Source organism: Nicotiana tabacum, chromosome 10 (assembly GCF_000715075.1).
Source record: "Nicotiana tabacum cultivar K326 chromosome 10, ASM71507v2, whole genome shotgun sequence".
In the NCBI taxonomy this organism is placed as follows: Eukaryota; Viridiplantae; Streptophyta; class Magnoliopsida; order Solanales; family Solanaceae; genus Nicotiana; species Nicotiana tabacum.
Window position 1 is genome coordinate 79,565,298 of NC_134089.1, and position 20,247 is coordinate 79,585,544.

The window sequence follows — 20,247 nt, forward strand, 5'->3', positions numbered from 1 at the left end:
TTATCATTGGTGATTAGCATATACAGTGGTGCCCCCGCCATGCTTGAATCCTGGGTCCGCCTCTGGTTGGGCGAGTCCCGAGCGGTGAGCGTTAAGATGTTTAGGGCGCACGGCGTTTGGGGCTGTAAGTCTCATAGAACTAAGCCCCGCACGAGTCTCAAGGCGTTTTGATAGTGTCCCGCTCCCGGACAAGTCCCAAAAAAGCCTTTTAAAGAGAAGTTCCAGTTCAAATAAAACGTATTTTATTGGAGAAACAAAATCCTCCATATCCTTCATTGTGAATAATAGAGAATAGAGAGCAGCTTAGAGTATAGCAAAATGTTTTGGTCTTGTAGGAATTCACTGTTATTTAGCATGCATCCATTTAGCTTGGTAATTAAGTTTAGAAAGCAATATATAGGAGAGATGTTCATTCGTTTTAGTAGCAATTGGATTAGACATGGGTGGGAAAGATGATAGAAATTTGGGAAGCTTGATACAGTGGCCAAAACATGTACCAATTCAGAACTGTAGTCCATATATATACTATTGAATAGTCTTGCTTATAGCTACTCGCTTTCAGGTTGATGTTGGCAAGAGGCCAGTAGTGATGACGGGACTTCGTTTGTACGCAACCACTTAGCCATCCACATGCAGTTGCGAGCACAACTTGAAGATAAATTTTGAAGCTCAGCCCAGGGGAGTTTTGTTGACATCAAAGATTTTTCCTTTGTTTCTCTACATTGCAAAATTCAGTTTTCCTTTTGTGGCTTCCCTTTCCGGTCATAGTAGATCATTGATAGGACGAGACTACTTGATCATTCGTAAGAGTTAAGTATGTAATAACAATGATAGTCCTTTGACCTAGGGGAAGGCAAAACTATGATCATGGGAAGGCCAATAAACTGCTTCCCTTGCACAAGGAAGTGGAGCAGGCTGGGCAATGAAGGTCGGATATTGCTGTCCTGGCATCAATACAGTGTAATCCGATGCATATGATGTTGTTGATACCTGAAAGATATAATATACTAGTAATCAGTCAGATACTACGACTTCAGAAGCATAATTACTTGTGTTGCTATATTTCATGTTCAGTATTACAAGGTATTCAGTTCATCCTAGAGGACCTAAGTTCCGGGATCAAGAAACATATGTTGCATAAAAAGAAAAAGGAACAAGGGATTCATTGGTATATTTGTTCATACAAAACTACAGAATACTCATGTGACACACAGATCAGCCAATTATTCCTACATTCAAATAGAGATCTCACTCTAATTTTGCCGAAAACTTAGGCCAAGAGTATATAGGATTGGCATGTATGAAACAGATTCATTCCTCTATTTCAAGATTAGTGATCAGAAACCCTTACTCTTTGGGAACCTGCAAGTTTCTCAAGTGGCCCTGATTCCAAGGAACTGTCGACGATATCTGAAGTAGGCTTAAAGAGATGCTCAAAGAGAGCCATGATAAGAAACATGGATATGAGAATAGCTGTAGCTACAAATCCAAATGAAATGGCATTCGCCGATGACCCTAAATTCTTCCCTTGTGCTTGTGATTCTGAACTTGTGTATATATTCCACGCCCTTGGACTTTCTGAACCAAACTCACTCATTTCCTCTTACTTCACTGATCAAACCTCTATAAATGGAGCCAAAGGGCTCTATCTCTGACTACTACTAGGCACTGGCTTATAATTAATCCACTACTTGAAATGGATACAAGGCCTATCCTGGTAGGAAAAATAGAGCAGTTGTTAAGTACCAGAAGATCATTTAAGCTTTATTGCATATGATATGCTAACTAGGAAAATAGAGAACTAACATGCTACAAATGTTTGAATTATACTGCTAATGGCAAATAATGTTTATCAGTATATATACCAAATGATGATTCCCAGAGAAGGTATTTAGCCTAGTTATGGATACCTTTTCCTTTCTAGCACAAACAATCTACACTACATTATCAAGTACCAGTAGGCAGGGGCGGATGTACACTTAACGAAGCGGTGTAGCTTCGTCGAATTTTTTCACTAAATATATTTATTAATATTGTGAGGAAATGGATAAATAGGAAAAAATGACACCACTTGACATAAATTGTCTCTTAGTGTGTTGGTTAGAGGTTCAAACCTCAACTAGCATTTATTTGAGAGAGCATATTAGTTATCATAACTGAAGTTATTATTTTCGTACTTCTATAAATTTTGACACCACTTACAATTTTTTTTGCGTACTCCCCTGCCAGTAGGTGTTATCCACTGGCCTGTATCAGCATATTAGTTATCATAATGTATCAGCTGCATCATAAAATATTTCCCATTTTTTAACACTATTAACACAATGGCACTGAGCAAAATTTTGTAGTATGATACTAAGAAAAGAACCATATTGAGATGATAGCATGAAAGTTTTACAGAAAATAAGAAACAACAGGAAAACAAAGGGAATAATTAAGTTGAATAGAAGAATCAAGAAATGTGATAAAATTCAGACTATCACCTTGAAGAAGGATCAAAGGAATCTCAGGATTTGCCAATTTAGAATATGAAGAACCAATCTGTTTTTTGCAGGAAAAATTGCAGAGAAAAGGGCTTTAACTTAATCCTGAGAAACAGGAAGAGCTAATATAATGTCAGAGAGATCATATTCTGGGATTGGAAGAAAAAGCCAAACAGATGGCTCCAAATGAATTATTGAAGAATGCAGCTCAAGCTATAGCTAGCTTTATACCTAGCAGCAAAAAGAAAGTATAAAGACAAAGTTGTATGATAAAATATTAGATACTACAGTATATTTTTGTTTTTGTTTTTGTTTCTTTTCCTGTTCTTTGATGTTCACAATTCTGATGCCTAACTTAATCAATACTACTATACTATCTTTGGACATTTGAGGAAGCAAACTTTAATGAAAGAAAAAGTGTTGGCCCTCTTGTCCAAAGAAGACAGACAGAGGGTGACCCTCTTGATGCTTGCAAAAGAATTCACTACTCTTTACATAATCATTATTAATGACATTCCCTTAGCTAAATTCAACACAAATTTTCATCTATAGAATAGTAAGAGTAGTTACGTTTCATTGCCCCCCTCTAGGGATGCCTTTAAGGTTCTTTTCTTTAAAAAAAAATTATTATTTTGGGGTTTGATGGATCCACGAATAATGCGGAGGGAAGATGAACCACCACGTTATAATTGAACACTATGCTCCAATGCGCCTATTAAGGTATTTTCCCACTATTGTATTAGGGAAAATGGAAAAGGGTCGATGACAATTGAATATACACTTATTATATGAAGGACTCTCATCGATGTCACTCCTCTATAAACCTCGTTGGCATAACTTTTTAACTTAGAAGTTCAAGTGTTCCCATCCTTCCATCCGTAATGATTTTTGTTAACTCTCCAAGCATTTCTAGCTAGTCATTATTAACATTTGATTCGTTCAGAAATATATTTTTAGAAAAAAAGAAGTTAAGTGTGTATAAAGAATATAGAGTCAAAGGTGTATTAATATGCAATTTGTCATCAAAAAGAAATTGCCTTAACGAACATTCATATGAAGTTCCCATAGAAATAGATGGTCAAATGCCAAAAACAAAAAGTATTCAGCACTCAGAGCTGGCAAAACATACAAAATGATCTTCCACTAGAGGAAGCATAAGCTGTCAAATAAAACTTAAAAAAAAAAAAAACACAAAAGGCTGCTGCAGATAGAATTATAATTACAATACAAATAAAATGCCAGTAAACTTTAATGGTGCATCGCATTACTGAGCAGTCGAATCACCTCAGACAAGGAAAAAGGGGGAAAAAAAAAAAAAAAAAAAAGCAGGTAGAGGAATTTCTAAAGGAGATTTATCTGTTTTTGATATCGTAAGCTTGTAGGCTTTCTTTTTCTCACTAGACGCAATTACTTAACGATCACTCATGATCTTATGTCCAGAATCATATGGACACTCTGATATCGCTTGTTGATTTTACTAGCTCGTACCTATCTACATTTTTATGTTTTATTGTTTTAAATGTTGGTGGCACGCACTTGACTATTTTATCCGGTATCCGCTACTTGACTACTTTGCTTCATTTAGCTCTCTGTTTTCCTTTAAAAACTCCCACAACCTAGTCCACTACTTAGCTTGTGGCTGAGTAATTTGAATAGAAGTTTAAGTTCTGCTCATATAACTTAAATCCAGAAAGCCCATTTTATTAAAAAATGCAAAATAATCAATGGATGTAAATGAAGATAATTTCCTTTTAAAAAGTAATGAGGCTATTGCGAGTATGTAATATACTCTCTCCGTTCACTTTTACTTGGTATTTATACTAAAAATAGATTTTTATTTTTACCTGTCACTTTACGCATATCAAGAGAAGACAAAAAAAATTTCATGTTATATCCATAATATTTATTACTCATTTCAAATCATTTTCTCAAATCCAATCAAATATGCATCGATTAATATGGGTATCATGGTAATTTATACACTTTCTTTATTATTTCTTAAGGGGCGTGAAAAGTCAAAATAAACGGAGAGAGAGTACGATCCACAAGGTAATCATAGGAAGAGAGAGGAAGGTGGAATTTTTACCTCCTATAGCAAAGGTTAACACCTTATTTATTTTAAATAAATATCATTTTAAAAAATTATATTCTATAGATACCTTTTAAAGTTTATAGCAAAATATTTAATTTTGGTTACCTCCTAGCCCTAAGCCACTAAATACGCTAATCAGTTACACTATTTTCTTTCTCTCTCTACTTTGATACATCTCATTCTCTTCCCCATCCCATTAAATTTTCCGATCTCCTCCTCCTTCCACCGGATTTGTGCAAAGCCCACTTCAAAGATGTTGATTTCAAATTGTTTAATTCGTACGATACTTTTTTTGAAGTTGTTATTACTGTTGAAAAAGATGATGAGCCAACGCAAATTGTGTTTTATTCCATGACCAAGGGTCCGATTCTGTTTTTCGATCCAATTAATGGTATTGTATCGAAAAAACTAAGAAATCAGAAAGAGTTTGCGTTGTGGAGTCATTCTTGAGATCCTTCTCCAGAAGGTTTTGGCAAAAAAGACGACATTGGTCCACTAGGGCGTGCTTCTAATAATTTAAAGGAATTTTTATTGCCAAACAACTCAGAGTAAAATTTCCACGAAGGTGGCGCGTTTTCACTACCGGCTTCCGGTGAACGGCGGATTCGCCGGAAATTAGGGTTTGTTCTTGAACAAAGACGATGGAGTTTGGGGCTGAGCAACTTGATTTTCTGTTAATATATTTCAATGTATTTTCATGTATTTCATTGTCTATTGTAATTCAGTGTATCTCGTTGTATTCCATGTATTTCATTGTATTCACTATCTTTTTGTTCATTGTATTTCAATGTATCCCGCTGTATTCTATGTATTTCATTGTATTCACCATCTCGCTATATGCCATGAATGTATTCATATGTTTTTTGTAATTAATATAATTTATGTATTCAGATGTATTATATAATTTCTCTGAAGATTGCTATGTTTTTGGGATATTATTCGGTTAAGAATCTTTTTTATAACTGAAAATACAAAATTTGTGTGTTATAATTGAGTTTGTTGAGTTATATTAGGAGTCTATTATGTTAATTGATTCACTTTCCGTTTTAAAAGCAGTATAATCCCCTATTTCACGTCATCAGTACTGTCGAATACAATAATCTGTCCTGCTGTAATCACATGTGTTCACTCCATGAATACAGTTGAATACACTCGAATACAACAACTGATTAGCTGGACTTCCCTGATTCACGCCTATTTTTGCTACTGTATTCATGAATACAATAGCTTAAATACATCAAATACATCTTATAACCACAGAAAAAAGTATCTATAATCCATAATATAGCAAATGATATCTATAGATGACTGATTACTACTAAAAGATTGTGCTTTATGAAAATTTCTCTTTCTTTTTCTCCTTTTCATTCATTGAGGCTTTTTAACAAGATAATTAATGACCATTGTTTTTGAAAAGCTATTCAGAGTTAGTTTTATCAATCGTGTGTACTTGATGTGTTCTATATATATATATATATATATATATATATATATATATATATATATATATATATATTGAGGTTTTAGCTCCTACTACATAGTTATAATAGGTTAGCATTGTATGCATATTTCACTTTATAATAATACCCTTATTATTTAAGAGCCATCGTATTAAGCTTAAGGGCTTTTTGGCCCTTCTCCAAACCCACAATTTTCCTAAAAATGCTCCCTGTAGTGTATGTCTTTATAATTAAAAAGATCTATTTTTGACCCACCGCCGTGAAACTAAAACTTTTCTATGAATTGAAAAATTCACTGTGAACTTATCTTTAACGATCGTGAGACAAGTGCAAATCCGAATAGTTCTTACATCGACCCAGTACCAGAACTTTATGTTTTGGTACCGCTACCGGTGTTGATGCCGCTAGCTTTGTTTCTAATCAATTTTACTTGCATAACATCTAAATCCCGAAACATGGATGAACTTGCAAGGAAATCAGGAAAAAAGAATTAAACATTATGTTTAAAAGAAGAGGAAAAAATTGGGGAATATAAAAATTCCTTGACGATTTATATAAGGCGTAAAAAATTGATATTGAAAATCAAAGATGAAGCTCATTTTATCAATGAATTCATCTCTACAATCTGATAAAAATGAGAAAGGAGAGAGGTGGAGGGGTTTGGGAAATTGTGGATTTGGAGAAGGACCAAAAAGCCCTTAAGCTTATTATGGTGGCTCTTAAATAATAAGGGCATTTTTGTGAAGGGAAATATGCATACAATGCTAATCTACTACACTAGGTTAGCAAAATCCATATATATATATATATATATATATATATATATATATATATATATATATATATATATATATATATTATGCATTTTCACTTACCCTCACCCCCCTCCTCTCCCCCACCCCAAAAAATAATACTATAAAGAGAGGAAACTAAAAGAATAAGATAATAAAGCAAAATTCATAAAAAGTAGCATAAATAATCATCTAATTTATTCCACCAACATTTGAAAGAAAAATAACTTTTGCACTTGTCGATGATATAAATTTATTATCAGAATTTTAATTTGAGAAAAAGATAGGGAAGAAAAAGTAGAATTAGAAGTGACACTACCTTTTGAAGATTTCACTTATTATTCTCTCTGTCTGGTTTTATTAGGTATAGGGAGACTAAGATATTTGTTTTACTTATATACTAATCTCTCCATTCTATATGACAATTAGACTGAAAATATAAGATATAAATTTGACTTACATATTATATTTAGAAGTAATAAAAGAAAATATTAAAGTAATAGTCGAAAAGCTAGTATCAAACTGAAATTTTGAATTCTTGAAGTTGATGCTGTGGGATTGTGGCAAATTGTTTAGAACACTTTAAAATAGAAAGAGTATCCTATTGTAGAAATAGTAGAAATAATGGAGTATATAAGTAGTATGGAAATAAATTCTTAAAATAATAATTTAAAATTAGTTTGACCAAAAAAATATAAGATCAAGCTTAAAAAGAGTCAATTACAAATATTTGAATTAAACAAAAGAATTATGAAAATCGAATAAAATAATATTATTAATAAAATGACTCTCAAAAAATTTTGCGTCGTTCTAAAACAGTCGTACTAATAAATCTTTTGCAGAAATATAGGGTAAAGCTGCGTACAATATAATAGACTCTTGTGGTCCAACTCTTTCCTGGACTCCGCGCATAGCGAGAGTTTAGTGCACCGGACTACCCTTATTATTTTTTTTTTCTAAACTCGAAGAAGTCCCAAAAGAAAATAAGCACATATATGGACGTGTTTTTCTCTTTCCATTTGTCACTGGTTTACTGTTTCTTTTTTCTTTGCTTTTTATTTGGGTCAACTCAAAGAAAGGGCAAAACCATAATTTCTATTCTACTAGTATAATTCTGAGAGAAAACGAGGGTCCATCGTATGACAACAACAACAACAATGGCCCGGTGAAATTTCATTAGTGGGGTCAGGGGAGCGTAGTGTATTCGCAGATCTTACCCCGACCCCCAAGGAGTAGAGAGGCTGTTTCCGAAAGACCCTCGCTCAAGAAGACAAAAGGATAAAAGGGGACAATATCAGTAATAGCACAGAAATAATATGAAAAATAGGAACAACATGCAATTAAGAAGAAAGATATAAAGCAAAAGCGAAATAGTATACTTACCGGACTAGTCTCACAAAGTCACGACATATGGCAAGACTCAACTACCTCCTACCCTACAACCCTAATACTCGATCTCTATGTGTTCCTGTCAAGTGCCATGTCCTCGGAAATATGAAGCATCATCATATCCTGCCTAATCACCTCCCCCCCTGTCGCACCTCCTTTTTCCGTACCCGCGAGGGGCGTAGGGAGTTTTTTCCAATTAAAGGACAATCGAAACGGGATTTGTTTATTTATTTCAGAGTCGCCACTTGGGAGATTTAGGGTGTCCCAAGTCACCAATTTTAATCCCGAATCGAGGAAAAGAATGACTCCATATTACAGTCTGCGTACCAGAAATACGGATAAGGAATTCTGTTAACCCGGGAGAAGGTGTTAGGCATTCCCGAATTCCGTAGTTCTAGCACGGTCGCTCAACTGTTATATTCGGCTTGATTATCTAATTTTATACAAATATGAACTTATGTGCAAATTTTAACTTTTTACCGCTTTCATAATTACTATTATTATTTTTTACAAGGAATTGCAACGTTGTGAAAATGTATCTCGAACCACGTTACAATCAATGTACCCGTGGTCGTTGACACACTTTTGACGCCGTTGAGATTTTGAATTTGGGCCACATCAATGTGCACCCGAGTTTAAGGAAATTAAATTATTAAAGGCGCGCCTAAAGCGACTAGCGTATCATCTACTTTGGGTAGGGCCGTGGATTTTTGCTAAACGGTCCATCCCGAAGTCTAAGCAATTTTAAAGCAAATATTTACTGAGGGCCCCGCAATTTTGTATTTTTATTCGGCGAGGCTCATCTCATTCTTATTTTTAAAAGGAATTTGCAACGTCATGGACACGCATCTCGAACCACGTCACAATCAATGTACCCGTGATTAGAAACACATTTCGACTCCGTTGAGATTTGGATTTGGGTCACATAAATGTGCACCCGAGTTTAAGAAGGTAAGATTTATTAAGGCGCGTCCTAAAGAGACTAACGTATTGTTATTTTAGGAAGAGGCCGTGAACGTTCATTAAATGGCCAAATCCAAAGTCTAGTCAATGGTTATGTATTTATTGAGGGCCCCAGCGATGTGTGATTTATTTGGCGAGGCTCGTCTCATTTTATTTTAAGGATAAACCTACAGTGACTATATTTTCTATTAAATTCGTCTCTAAAATAAAAGAAAATCTCTTAATTATTTACATGCTGAAAAACGTAACTTATTAGTTATTAGTTTACGGCTAATACGAATGGAAAATTGCGATCGAGTTTGTACAAAGAAAAACTGCTTTCATTTTTATATTCTGTTATTTACTAATGCTAGAACATGAGATAGATACACAATAATATCAAAATCAGATTAATTATTCTCCGATTAATTTAAACTAACATTATTAGATGAAAAAATTATACATATGCAACCTCATTACTCATTAATCATTCAACTACATCTTTATACAAAGAAAGAAAAATTATATTCAACCACAAATCTAAACAGGAGGAATTCAACAGGAACAAAGTCTGATTAATATTTCTTTTTTTTTTGCTTCAAGCCGAGATTGTACAAATGTGTACCTAGAAACAGCAGTACAAGAACAAAAGAAGGAGAAGTCAGCAGCAATAATACCACAGCAACAACAGATTCGGCAACACCGCAAAACCAGTAACAACCAGTAGAATAACCCAGCAACGGATTGAAAAATCAGCAATACCAAAGTGCAATCATAGTCAAAGCAGAAGAGAGACAGATACAAGATGCAGTAGTTTACTGATTTTGAATAACACTCGAGAAAAGACAAACAGAATTTATTCAAGTAGAAGTTTAAGTTGTCTTTCTCTTTTTCAGTCTAACTCTTAAGTCTTAAAGCTCTCAAATGTAAAAAAAATCTGTAAGATCTCAAGTGTACAAGTCTCTCAATAATAATCCCTAAGTCCCCTCAATAATGTTCAACTCCTAATCTTCTCCTTTTTTTTTCTCTCAATGTTCAAGTCCTTTTCTCCTCTCTCAAAACTTTTTCCTAATTCCCGTCCCCCTTTTTCTCTCCAAAAAAAAAACTCCTCTTCAAGTCAAGAATGACTCTATATATAGCAAGACAAGTCTTCAATTCCCAACCCCAAATTATTCCTCCAATGGCATGCTTTGTCCCACTTATTAATGTTTTCTTTATTTTAAACTTTGTCCCTCATGCCTACATTAAATAAATACATTCACCACAACCCATTACAATTTGTCCCTCATGCTTACATTAAATAAGTACAATATTCCCTCCCATTATAATTTGTCTTGTCCCCCATTATGTTAAACAAGTACATCAAAACTCCACCCCATTATATTTTGTCCCTCATGCTTAACATAAAGAATCAAGATAATGTTCAATTACCAAACTAACCCTCCGACCTTATTGCAATTACCATTCTACCCCCGAATGCAATGCAATTTACCAAATTACCCCCATCAGCTCTAAATACTCAATTAATCATAACTTAACCAAAATATAGCCAAGATGACCAATTTCTCAACAATCTTCAACAACAAATCATATGAACACGATGAACAACACAACTCAAAATTAATGGAATGAATTAACCATATCGGGAACCAATCCTGGTTAATTTAGACCAAAATGGATGAGCAAGGATACAACAATATTAACAAAAATATATGATTCAAATTAAATCAACAAATCAAAAACAAACATAAACTCACATTAAATCACTGGATTTAAACATGAACTTCAAACAAAGATGAACATGAACTAATTCTATTTTTTAAGCAACAAAACATGACGGATTCACATGACTCAAACAACATTAATAATTTCTGGAAAATACATAACAACATGAAACGAATTGAATTAAATTTCAATTTGAATCTAACAAACATTAAACTAACAAATATTTACCTAAACAATAATACAAACATGAAATAAATATGAAAAACAACTAATTAACTTCCATTTGAAATCTGAAAATTAATTTAACAAAGCACATGAACATGAACAAAACCAAAAATCAAGTATCTAACCATAGACATGAACAAAACAAACATTTGCGGATTTTAGATTTGAAAATATCAAAACAAAATACGGACAAAATAAAACTCAAAAACTACAAACCGGAGATGAACAACGACAAATTCGATTGTATGGACTGTTTCGATGAACCTCAAATGGGAATAAATCTGTCCGGACTCAACGACTAACTCAACGACAGACTCGACTTTAAGAAGTTGACGCCGAAAGTAGCACCGACGCAGCAGCAGCAGTCGATGCAGCAGCGTGAGCAGTCGACGCAGCAGCGTGGAGAAGATGAAGCAACAGTTACAGTAGCAATTCATCAACGCTGATGAAACAGTGGTGGTTGATCATCGCTACTGAAACAGTGGCGGTTCCGGAGCAGTAGCAACGACGAGGCAGCGATGGCGAGGAGGTCTGTTTGGAGGTGGACGACCGGAGCTGGAGATGGTTATGGCGACGGGGTTGTTTGGACGTGACTGAGTTTGGACAACGCAGCAGCAGTTGCTGCTGCTTGACGTGGAAGGAGGGATCGCTTGGGAAAGATGGTGAGGAAGACGATGGCGGACAGCAGTAGTCCATGGCGGAACTGTTTGGGACGTGAGGTTGAGGACTGGCTCAGCAGTAGAAGCGACGATGATGAAAGGGAGTCGACGGACTGATTGTTGGAAGGTCGGAGAAGAAGGCTGCGTAGTAGCAGCTGCGTGAGCAACAATGGCGACTGGCCATGGCGATGGTCGTTTTGACGAAAAAGATGAAGAGCTTGAGGTGAGCAGGAGTTGGTCGTCGATGGAGTTTGTTTGGATACGAAGCAACAACAAAAGGGTCAGCCATGCTTGTGTGCTTGGAGCTTTGGAGGAGAAGAAGCAAAAGGGTGTGGGGGGCGGATGTTTTCTTAGTTTTTAGGGTTTTTGGTTTTGACAAAATGAAGAAGGGGTGTTGGGTATTTAGGTTAATGGGGCGGACCGGGTCGACCCGGTTTGAAGTGGACCGGGTCATGGGGAAGATTGGGCAATTATTTGGGTCTGTGGTTTGAAATTGAAGAAGTGGCCCAATCCGATTTTTCTTTGTATTTTTGTTATCTTTTCTTCTTTTATTTTCTAAAACTAAATTCTAAAAATACTTAAACTATTATTAAGAACTAAATTAAGTTATAGAAATGCAAATTAACTCCCAATAACAATTAACGCACAATTAAGTAATAATTAAGCATAAAATTGTTCATTTGGACATTAAATGCTAAAAATGCAAAAGATGCCTATTTTTGTAATTTTCATTTTTTGTAAACAAACTTAATTACTAACAATTGTAGAATTAAATCCTACATGCGAAATGCGATATATTTTTGTATTTTTTTATTAATTTAACAAATAAGCAAACAAGGAAAAATACGAATAATTATCCAAAAATGTCACAAAATACTCAAAATTGCACACCAAGGAAAATCATGTTATTTTGAATTTTTTGGGAGTAAATCTCATATAGGGTAAAAATCACGTGCTTACAGCTGCCCCTCTTTGCCCGGAGACACGAAGGGTTTTCGTGCAAAGATAAAGCAAGCGATTTTTGCCCATCCGAGTACTCCGTGTGAAGCATTTTTTGAAAAAGATTTAACCGAACCTTTGCTTCAAAGGTTTCCTACATATCCCTGGCTAAAGAGGAATCAGGTTAATGTAGTTCGGGAAATTTTGGTAGCTGGGACTACCATGGGACTGCAATGTTACTGCTGTTGCATGCTGTTATCACTGCTTACCGATCTTCTTGTTACACCGTGCTTAAAAGAAAACAAGAAGCTAGGCTAGACTGAAATTTGTTCTTGTTGCCTTGCTTTCTTGTCGGCTTGTGTTTCATCCGGTGCTTTTCTTCTGTGAATTTGGGAATGATACTGGCCCTTTGCTTTTCTGAATACCAGTTTTCATCATTTTGCTCGGTCCGCTAGGGACATGGCTTTCTTCATCAAGCTTTTCGTCGGTTCCTCTGGTGGGTACGACTCTCTTCATCAGACTTTTTATGCTGGGCATGATTTAATGTTCACCAGCTGCTTCTTTCAAAACGCGTCCTTTCTTCCTTTTGACTCATGCGCCTGAATTTGTGCTGGGACCTCTTGTTGCACCCTTTTGCTTCCCGGTGCTGGGGATTTTTATTGTTTCCTGCAGGGGATTCCTATTTTAACCCTCTGTTTTATTGTCTTCTGACTTGATCTTAAAGTGTATGCCTCTGTTCTATGGGCGGGCTCCCAACTTCAACACTTGAAAAGTAAAGACTGGAATGTATTCCCTTGTTATACAGGTGGGCGCCTAATGGTAAAGACATGAAATGTATTCCCGCATTATACTGGTGGGCGACCTAGAACATGAATGTAAAGACAGAAATGTATTCCCGCATTATACTGGTGGGCGACCTAGAACAGAAAGTATTCCCACATTATACTGGTGGGCGACCTAGAACATGAATGTATTCCCGCATTATACTGGTGGGCGACCTAGAACAGAAAGTATTAACGCATTTTACTGGTGGGCGACCTAGAACAGAAAGTATTCCCGCATTATACTGGTGGGCGACCTAGAACATGAATGTATTCCCGCATTTTACTGGTGGGCGACCTAGAACAGAAAGTATTCCCGCATTTTACTGGTGGGCGACCTAGAACAGAAAGTATTCCCGCATTTTACTGGTGGGCGACCTAGAACAGAAAGTATTCCCGCATTTTACTGGTGGGCGACCTAGAATAGAAAGTATTCCCGCATTTTACTAGTGGGCGACCTAGAACAGAAAGTATTCCCGCATTATACTGGTGGGCGACCTAGAACATGAATGTATTCCCGCATTATACTGGTGGGCGACCTAGAACAGAAAGTATTCCCGCATTTTACTGGTGGGCGACTTAGAACAGAAAGTATTCCCGTATTATACTGGTGGGCGACCTAGAACATGAATGTATTCCCGCATTTTACTGGTGGGCGACCTAGAACATAAATTATTCCCGCATTATACTGGTGGGCGACCTAGAACAGAAAGTATTCCCGCATTTTACTGGTGGGCGACCTAGAACAGAAAGTATTCCCGCATTTTACTGGTGGGCGACCTAGAACAGAAAGTATTCCCGCATTTTACTGGTGGGCGACCTAGAACAGAAAGTATTCCCGCATTATACTGGTGGGCGACCTAGAAAATGAATGTATTCCCGCATTATACTGGTGGGTGACCTAGAACAGAAAGTATTCCCGCATTTTACTGGTGGGCGACCTAGAATAGAAAGTATTCCCGCATTTTACTGATGGGCGACCTAGAACAGAAAGTATTCCCGCATTATACTGGTGGGCGACCTAGAACATGAATGTATTCCCGCATTTTACTGGTGGGCGACCTAGAACAGAAAGTATTCCCGCATTTTACTGGTGGGAGACCTAGAACATAAATGTATTCCCGCATTTTACTGGTGGGTGACCTAGAACAGAAAGTATTCCCGCATTTTACTGGTGGGCGACCTAGAACAGAAAGTATTCCCGCATTATACTGGTGGGCGACCTAGAACATGAATGTATTCCCGCATTATACTGGTGGGCGACCTAGAACAGAAAGTATTCCCGCATTATACTGGTGGGCGACCTAGAAAATGAATGTATTCCCGCATTATACTGGTGGGTGACCTAGAACAGAAAGTATTCCCGCATTTTACTGGTGGGCGACCTAGAATAGAAAGTATTCCCGCATTTTACTGATGGGCGACCTAGAACAGAAAGTATTCCCGCATTATACTGGTGGGCGACCTAGAACAGAAAGTATTAACGCATTTTACTGGTGGGCGACCTAGAACAGAAAGTATTCCCGCATTATACTGGTGGGCGACCTAGAACATGAATGTATTCCCGCATTTTACTGGTGGGCGACCTAGAACAGAAAGTATTCCCGCATTTTACTGGTGGGCGACCTAGAACAGAAAGTATTCCCGCATTTTACTGGTGGGCGACCTAGAACAGAAAGTATTCCCGCATTTTACTGGTGGGCGACCTAGAATAGAAAGTATTCCCGCATTTTACTAGTGGGCGACCTAGAACAGAAAGTATTCCCGCATTATACTGGTGGGCGACCTAGAACATGAATGTATTCCCGCATTATACTGGTGGGCGACCTAGAACAGAAAGTATTCCCGCATTTTACTGGTGGGCGACTTAGAACAGAAAGTATTCCCGTATTATACTGGTGGGCGACCTAGAACATGAATGTATTCCCGCATTTTACTGGTGGGCGACCTAGAACATAAATTATTCCCGCATTATACTGGTGGGCGACCTAGAACAGAAAGTATTCCCGCATTTTACTGGTGGGCGACCTAGAACAGAAAGTATTCCCGCATTTTACTGGTGGGCGACCTAGAACAGAAAGTATTCCCGCATTTTACTGGTGGGCGACCTAGAACAGAAAGTATTCCCGCATTATACTGGTGGGCGACCTAGAAAATGAATGTATTCCCGCATTATACTGGTGGGTGACCTAGAACAGAAAGTATTCCCGCATTTTACTGGTGGGCGACCTAGAATAGAAAGTATTCCCGCATTTTACTGATGGGCGACCTAGAACAGAAAGTATTCCCGCATTATACTGGTGGGCGACCTAGAACATGAATGTATTCCCGCATTTTACTGGTGGGCGACCTAGAACAAAAAGTATTCCCGCATTTTACTGGTGGGAGACCTAGAACATAAATGTATTCCCGCATTTTACTGGTGGGTGACCTAGAACAGAAAGTATTCCCGCATTTTACTGGTGGGCGACCTAGAACAGAAAGTATTCCCGCATTATACTGGTGGGCGACCTAGAACATGAATGTATTCCCGCATTATACTGGTGGGCGACCTAGAACAGAAAGTATTCCCGCATTTTACTGGTGGGCCACCTAGAACAGAAAGTATTCCCGCATTTTACTGGTGGGCGACCTAGAACATGAATGTATTCCCGCATTTTACTGGTGGGCGACCTAGAACATAAATTATTCCCGCATTATACTGGTGGGCGACCTAGAACAGAAAGTATTCCCGCATTTTACTGGTGGGCGACCTAGAACAGAAAGTATTCCCGCATTTTACTGGTGGGCGACCTAGAACAGAAAGTATTCCCGCATTTTACTGGTGGGCGACCTAGAACAGAAAGTATTCCCGCATTATACTGGTGGGCGACCTAGAAAATGAATGTATTCCCGCATTATACTGGTGGGTGACCTAGAACAGAAAGTATTCCCGCATTTTACTGGTGGGCGACCTAGAATAGAAAGTATTCCCGCATTTTACTGATGGGCGACCTAGAACAGAAAGTATTCCCGCATTATACTGGTGGGCGACCTAGAACATGAATGTATTCCCGCATTTTACTGGTGGGCGACCTAGAACAGAAAGTATTCCCGCATTATACTGGTGGGCGACCTAGAACATGAAGTATTCCCGCATTTTACTGGTGGGCGACCTAGAACATGAATGTATCCCGCATTTTACTGGTGGACGACCTAGAACAGAAAGTATTCCCGCATTTTACTGGTGGGTGACCTAGAACAGAAAGTATTCCCGCATTATACTGGTGGGCGACCTAGAACATGAATGTATTCCCGCATTTTACTGGTGGACGACCTAGAATAGAAAGTATTCCCGCATTATACTGGTGGGCGACCTAGAACAGAAAGTATTCCCGCATTATACTGGTGGGCGACCTAGAACATGAAATGAACAAGAAAAAAGTATTCCTCTCGTTATTCAGGTGGGCGCCTGGCTTCGACAACAACTTTGAAAATAAGATCCTATTTGAGGGCGGATGAACCCAACATATCCTATTTGAGGGCGGATGAACCCGACATATCCTATTCGAGGGCGGATGAACCCGACATATCCTATTTGAGGGTGGATGAACCCGACATATCCTATTTGAGGGCGGATGAACCCGACATATCCTATTCGAGGGCGGATGATCCCGACATATCCTTTTCGAGGGCGGATGAACCCACCATATCCTATTCGAGGGCGGATGAACCCAAAATATCCTATTCGAGGGCGGATGAACCCAAAATATCCTATTCGAGGGCGGATGAACCCGACATATCCTATTCGAGGGCGGATGAACCCGACATATCCTATTCGAGGGCGGATGAACCCGACATATCCTATTCGAGGGCGGATGAACCCGACATATCCTATTCGAGGGCGGATGAACCCGACATATCCTATTTGAGGGCGGATGAACCCGACATATCCTATTCGAGGGCGGATGAACCCGACATATCCTATTCGAGGGCGGATGAACCCAACATATCCTATTCGAGGGCGGATGAACCCAAACTATCCTATTCGAGGGCGGATGAACCCAACATATCCTATTCGAGGGCGGATGAACCCAACATATCCTGTTGGAGGGCGGATGAACCCGACATATCCTATTCGAGGGCGGATGAACCCGACATATCCTATTCGAGGGCGGATGAACCCGACATATCCTGTTTGAGGGCGGATGAACCCGACATATCCTATTCGAGGGCGGATGAACCCAAAATATCCTATTCGAGGGCGGATGAACCCAAAATATCCTGTTTGAGGGCGGATGAACCCAACATATCCTATTTGAGGGCGGATGAACCCGTCATATCCTTAAGACTTGAAAATATCTTACCTCAAAACTTGCTGGGGATTATTTTGCTGGGGATGAATTTTCCCTTTCTTCCTTCCCCATTATGGGTTGTCCGACCCTCTTGAAATTTGGTCGAAAATCCGTCGAAGATGCTTCTACATCTCGATGATCCGCTGGGGATAACACTGCTGAAGATAACTCTGCTGAGTAAATATGTTATCTTACTCCTTCCAGAACTACTTCCTTTTGAGTAGGATATTTCATTCCCCTGCAAACTACTTCCCCTTATTATTATTATTATTTTATTATTATTATTTTATTATTATTATTTTTATTTTTATTATTTTTTATTATTATTATTAGCTTCTTCCTTTGAAGACTAACTCCCTTAAGACTCGTTTTTCCTTTCTCCGAAAGGAACCGGTGAGGATACCGATTTTCACCAAACTTGTGTTGGACTCCTCGAAACCGCTGGGGATAACACTGTTGGGGAATTATTTACTTACCTGTTGGGGGGTAAAATGTTATCAGCTGGGGATAACGCTGTCGAGGATAACACTGCTGGGGGATTCTGATTCCTTCAGAACTAGTGCTTCACTCTTCGGAAGGCTGTTGGGAATGATGTTGACCTCTTGCTTTTTCTGAGCTCAAGTTTCATCCCTTTGCTGGGGAACAACTTCCTACATTGAAACTTATTATGTTGGGGCAACACTGGTTCTACGACCACTTCCCTTGAGATTGACGTTATCTTTATTCTTCCCCGAATGGGTACCTGACTTCCAGAAAATTTCCTAAATGGAAGGAAAATTTTCTGCCCCAGTTTGATAATATCCCTTGTGCATGCATTTCTGGCATCAATGTCATTACCTTTACCTGTTTCAAATCAAACAAAATTTGTTAGTTTAAAACATGGTGGTTGGTTGTGATACTCCTACTGGGATGGTTTTCCCTTTCTCCTTCCTTGATCTGCGCTCCACAACTTGTTGGGGATGATATTATTTGCTGGGGATAATCCCTTTCTGTTGAGGATATCCCTCTTCTTTTGTGGCATAGCTCGGAAACTGGAATTTCCCCGACTTTTAGTCTTGTATGAATTTCCCACAAATCATGCTCACTGCTTTCCTTGCTTTGTTCATGGGCCTTGGCCTTGAGGTTTATAACCTTGGTTTTGACAAGGATATCCCTCTTGACACTCGTCAATCCTGTCAATTCCCTTTTGCTGGGGATATTTTTCTTGACACTGGTCTCGCGCTTGTTCCTCGCTGACTACACCACTTGGATGTACTAGTCAGATCTCATCTGGCATATTGTATAATTGATGGCATATTTTGAAGTCAATTCACTTGTTCCGACCAAACAGACTCTATTGGAGAATTTTTCTATGAAAGGAAAAAGATAAAAGGGAACAGAATAAAAAGACGAAGGAAAAAGAGGACTCTTTAACAAAAGAAACTATAAATAAAAACCTATCAAACGCAGATACTGACTCTAATGGTCATGACATGCACATGTGGCCTATCCTCCGTCGTCAATAGTCTTTCAAGACCTTCAATTGGCGATTCCCCATCTGATTCTCAATCTTATTCGACTTGTAGTGCCCGAAGGGTTTTCACTATCAAGTCTCTCTCATTTTGGTTTGTCTCTCAGCTTTCATCGCCTTATGGTGTCTGTGAAGGTTTTCACCGATAAGACTCTCTCATTTGTATCACTTTCCAGCTGAGGATTTGGAGTGTTGCCGGTATGACTCTTTCTGCTGGGGATTAGAGTCCTTTCTGCTGTGGAACAAAATGTTATGTTCACAGGTAAGACTCTCATTTGTCTGACTTGGCATCTTTTGAAGACTGATCAGAAGGTTTTTCTTTGGACCGTAATGTGAGTTTTGGATAAGGCTAGAAAGAAAAGGTATTAAAGGCTAAAAAATGCATCGATTTTGGGTTATTAATTACAACCTTCGAAATTAGATTTATTTACAACAAACGCAACCTTTGCCCCAGTTTCTTGCTTGGGGATATCTTAATTGATTTTTTTTTTTCATTTTTTTTCAAAACTATGACCGAGCCGTGAAGCGCCTACGTATCCTCTTTGAGGAATCATGTCAAACGTAGTTCCCAATTCCTCTTTTTTTTTCATTTGACTTTCTTTATTTCTTTTTTTTTTGTTTGTTTTTGTTATCATTTTTCTTTCTTTTCTCTTTTTTTTTTCATTTTGTTTTTTTTTTCTTTACCTGTCATGCTTGCGTTTTCTAGTCGTTTCTACTGATTCCGAACGAGGGGTACGAAAGAAAAACAATAAGGCTCAAAAGGGGTTAACGAAGGATAAAGTGTTTAGGTAGCAGAACAAAATGCCTTCGTCATTCCAGTCTTCAAAACATGCCAAGTGCTAACAACACAATTAAACAAAGATTTGCAGTCTCTTCT

At 38.1% G+C, this 20,247-nt stretch overlaps 1 protein-coding gene across 1 annotated transcript; it reads right to left on the bottom strand.

Annotated features, from left to right (window-relative positions):
* Positions 1 to 412: 412 nt before the first annotated feature.
* On the bottom strand, positions 413 to 2,688 carry LOC107762299 (uncharacterized). Its single transcript, XM_016580643.2, has 3 exons — positions 2,484 to 2,688; positions 1,352 to 1,714; positions 413 to 990 (listed from the first exon to the last, which is right to left on the bottom strand). Exons 2-3 carry the CDS (start codon positions 1,595 to 1,597, stop codon positions 844 to 846), a joined length of 393 nt encoding a protein of 130 aa, XP_016436129.1. The 5' UTR covers positions 1,598 to 1,714; positions 2,484 to 2,688; the 3' UTR covers positions 413 to 843.
* Positions 2,689 to 20,247: the final 17,559 nt, after the last annotated feature.

Bases quoted from the DNA above. Each gene is read 5' to 3' on its own strand.
- LOC107762299 (XM_016580643.2), bottom strand. From the start codon at position 1,597: ATGAGTGAGTTTGGTTCAGAAAGTCCAAGGGCGTGGAATATATACACA. The intron at 991-1,351 runs GTAAGGGTTTCT...TATATCTTTCAG, and splicing joins AACTTGCAGGTTCCCAAAGA to GTATCAACAACATCATATGC.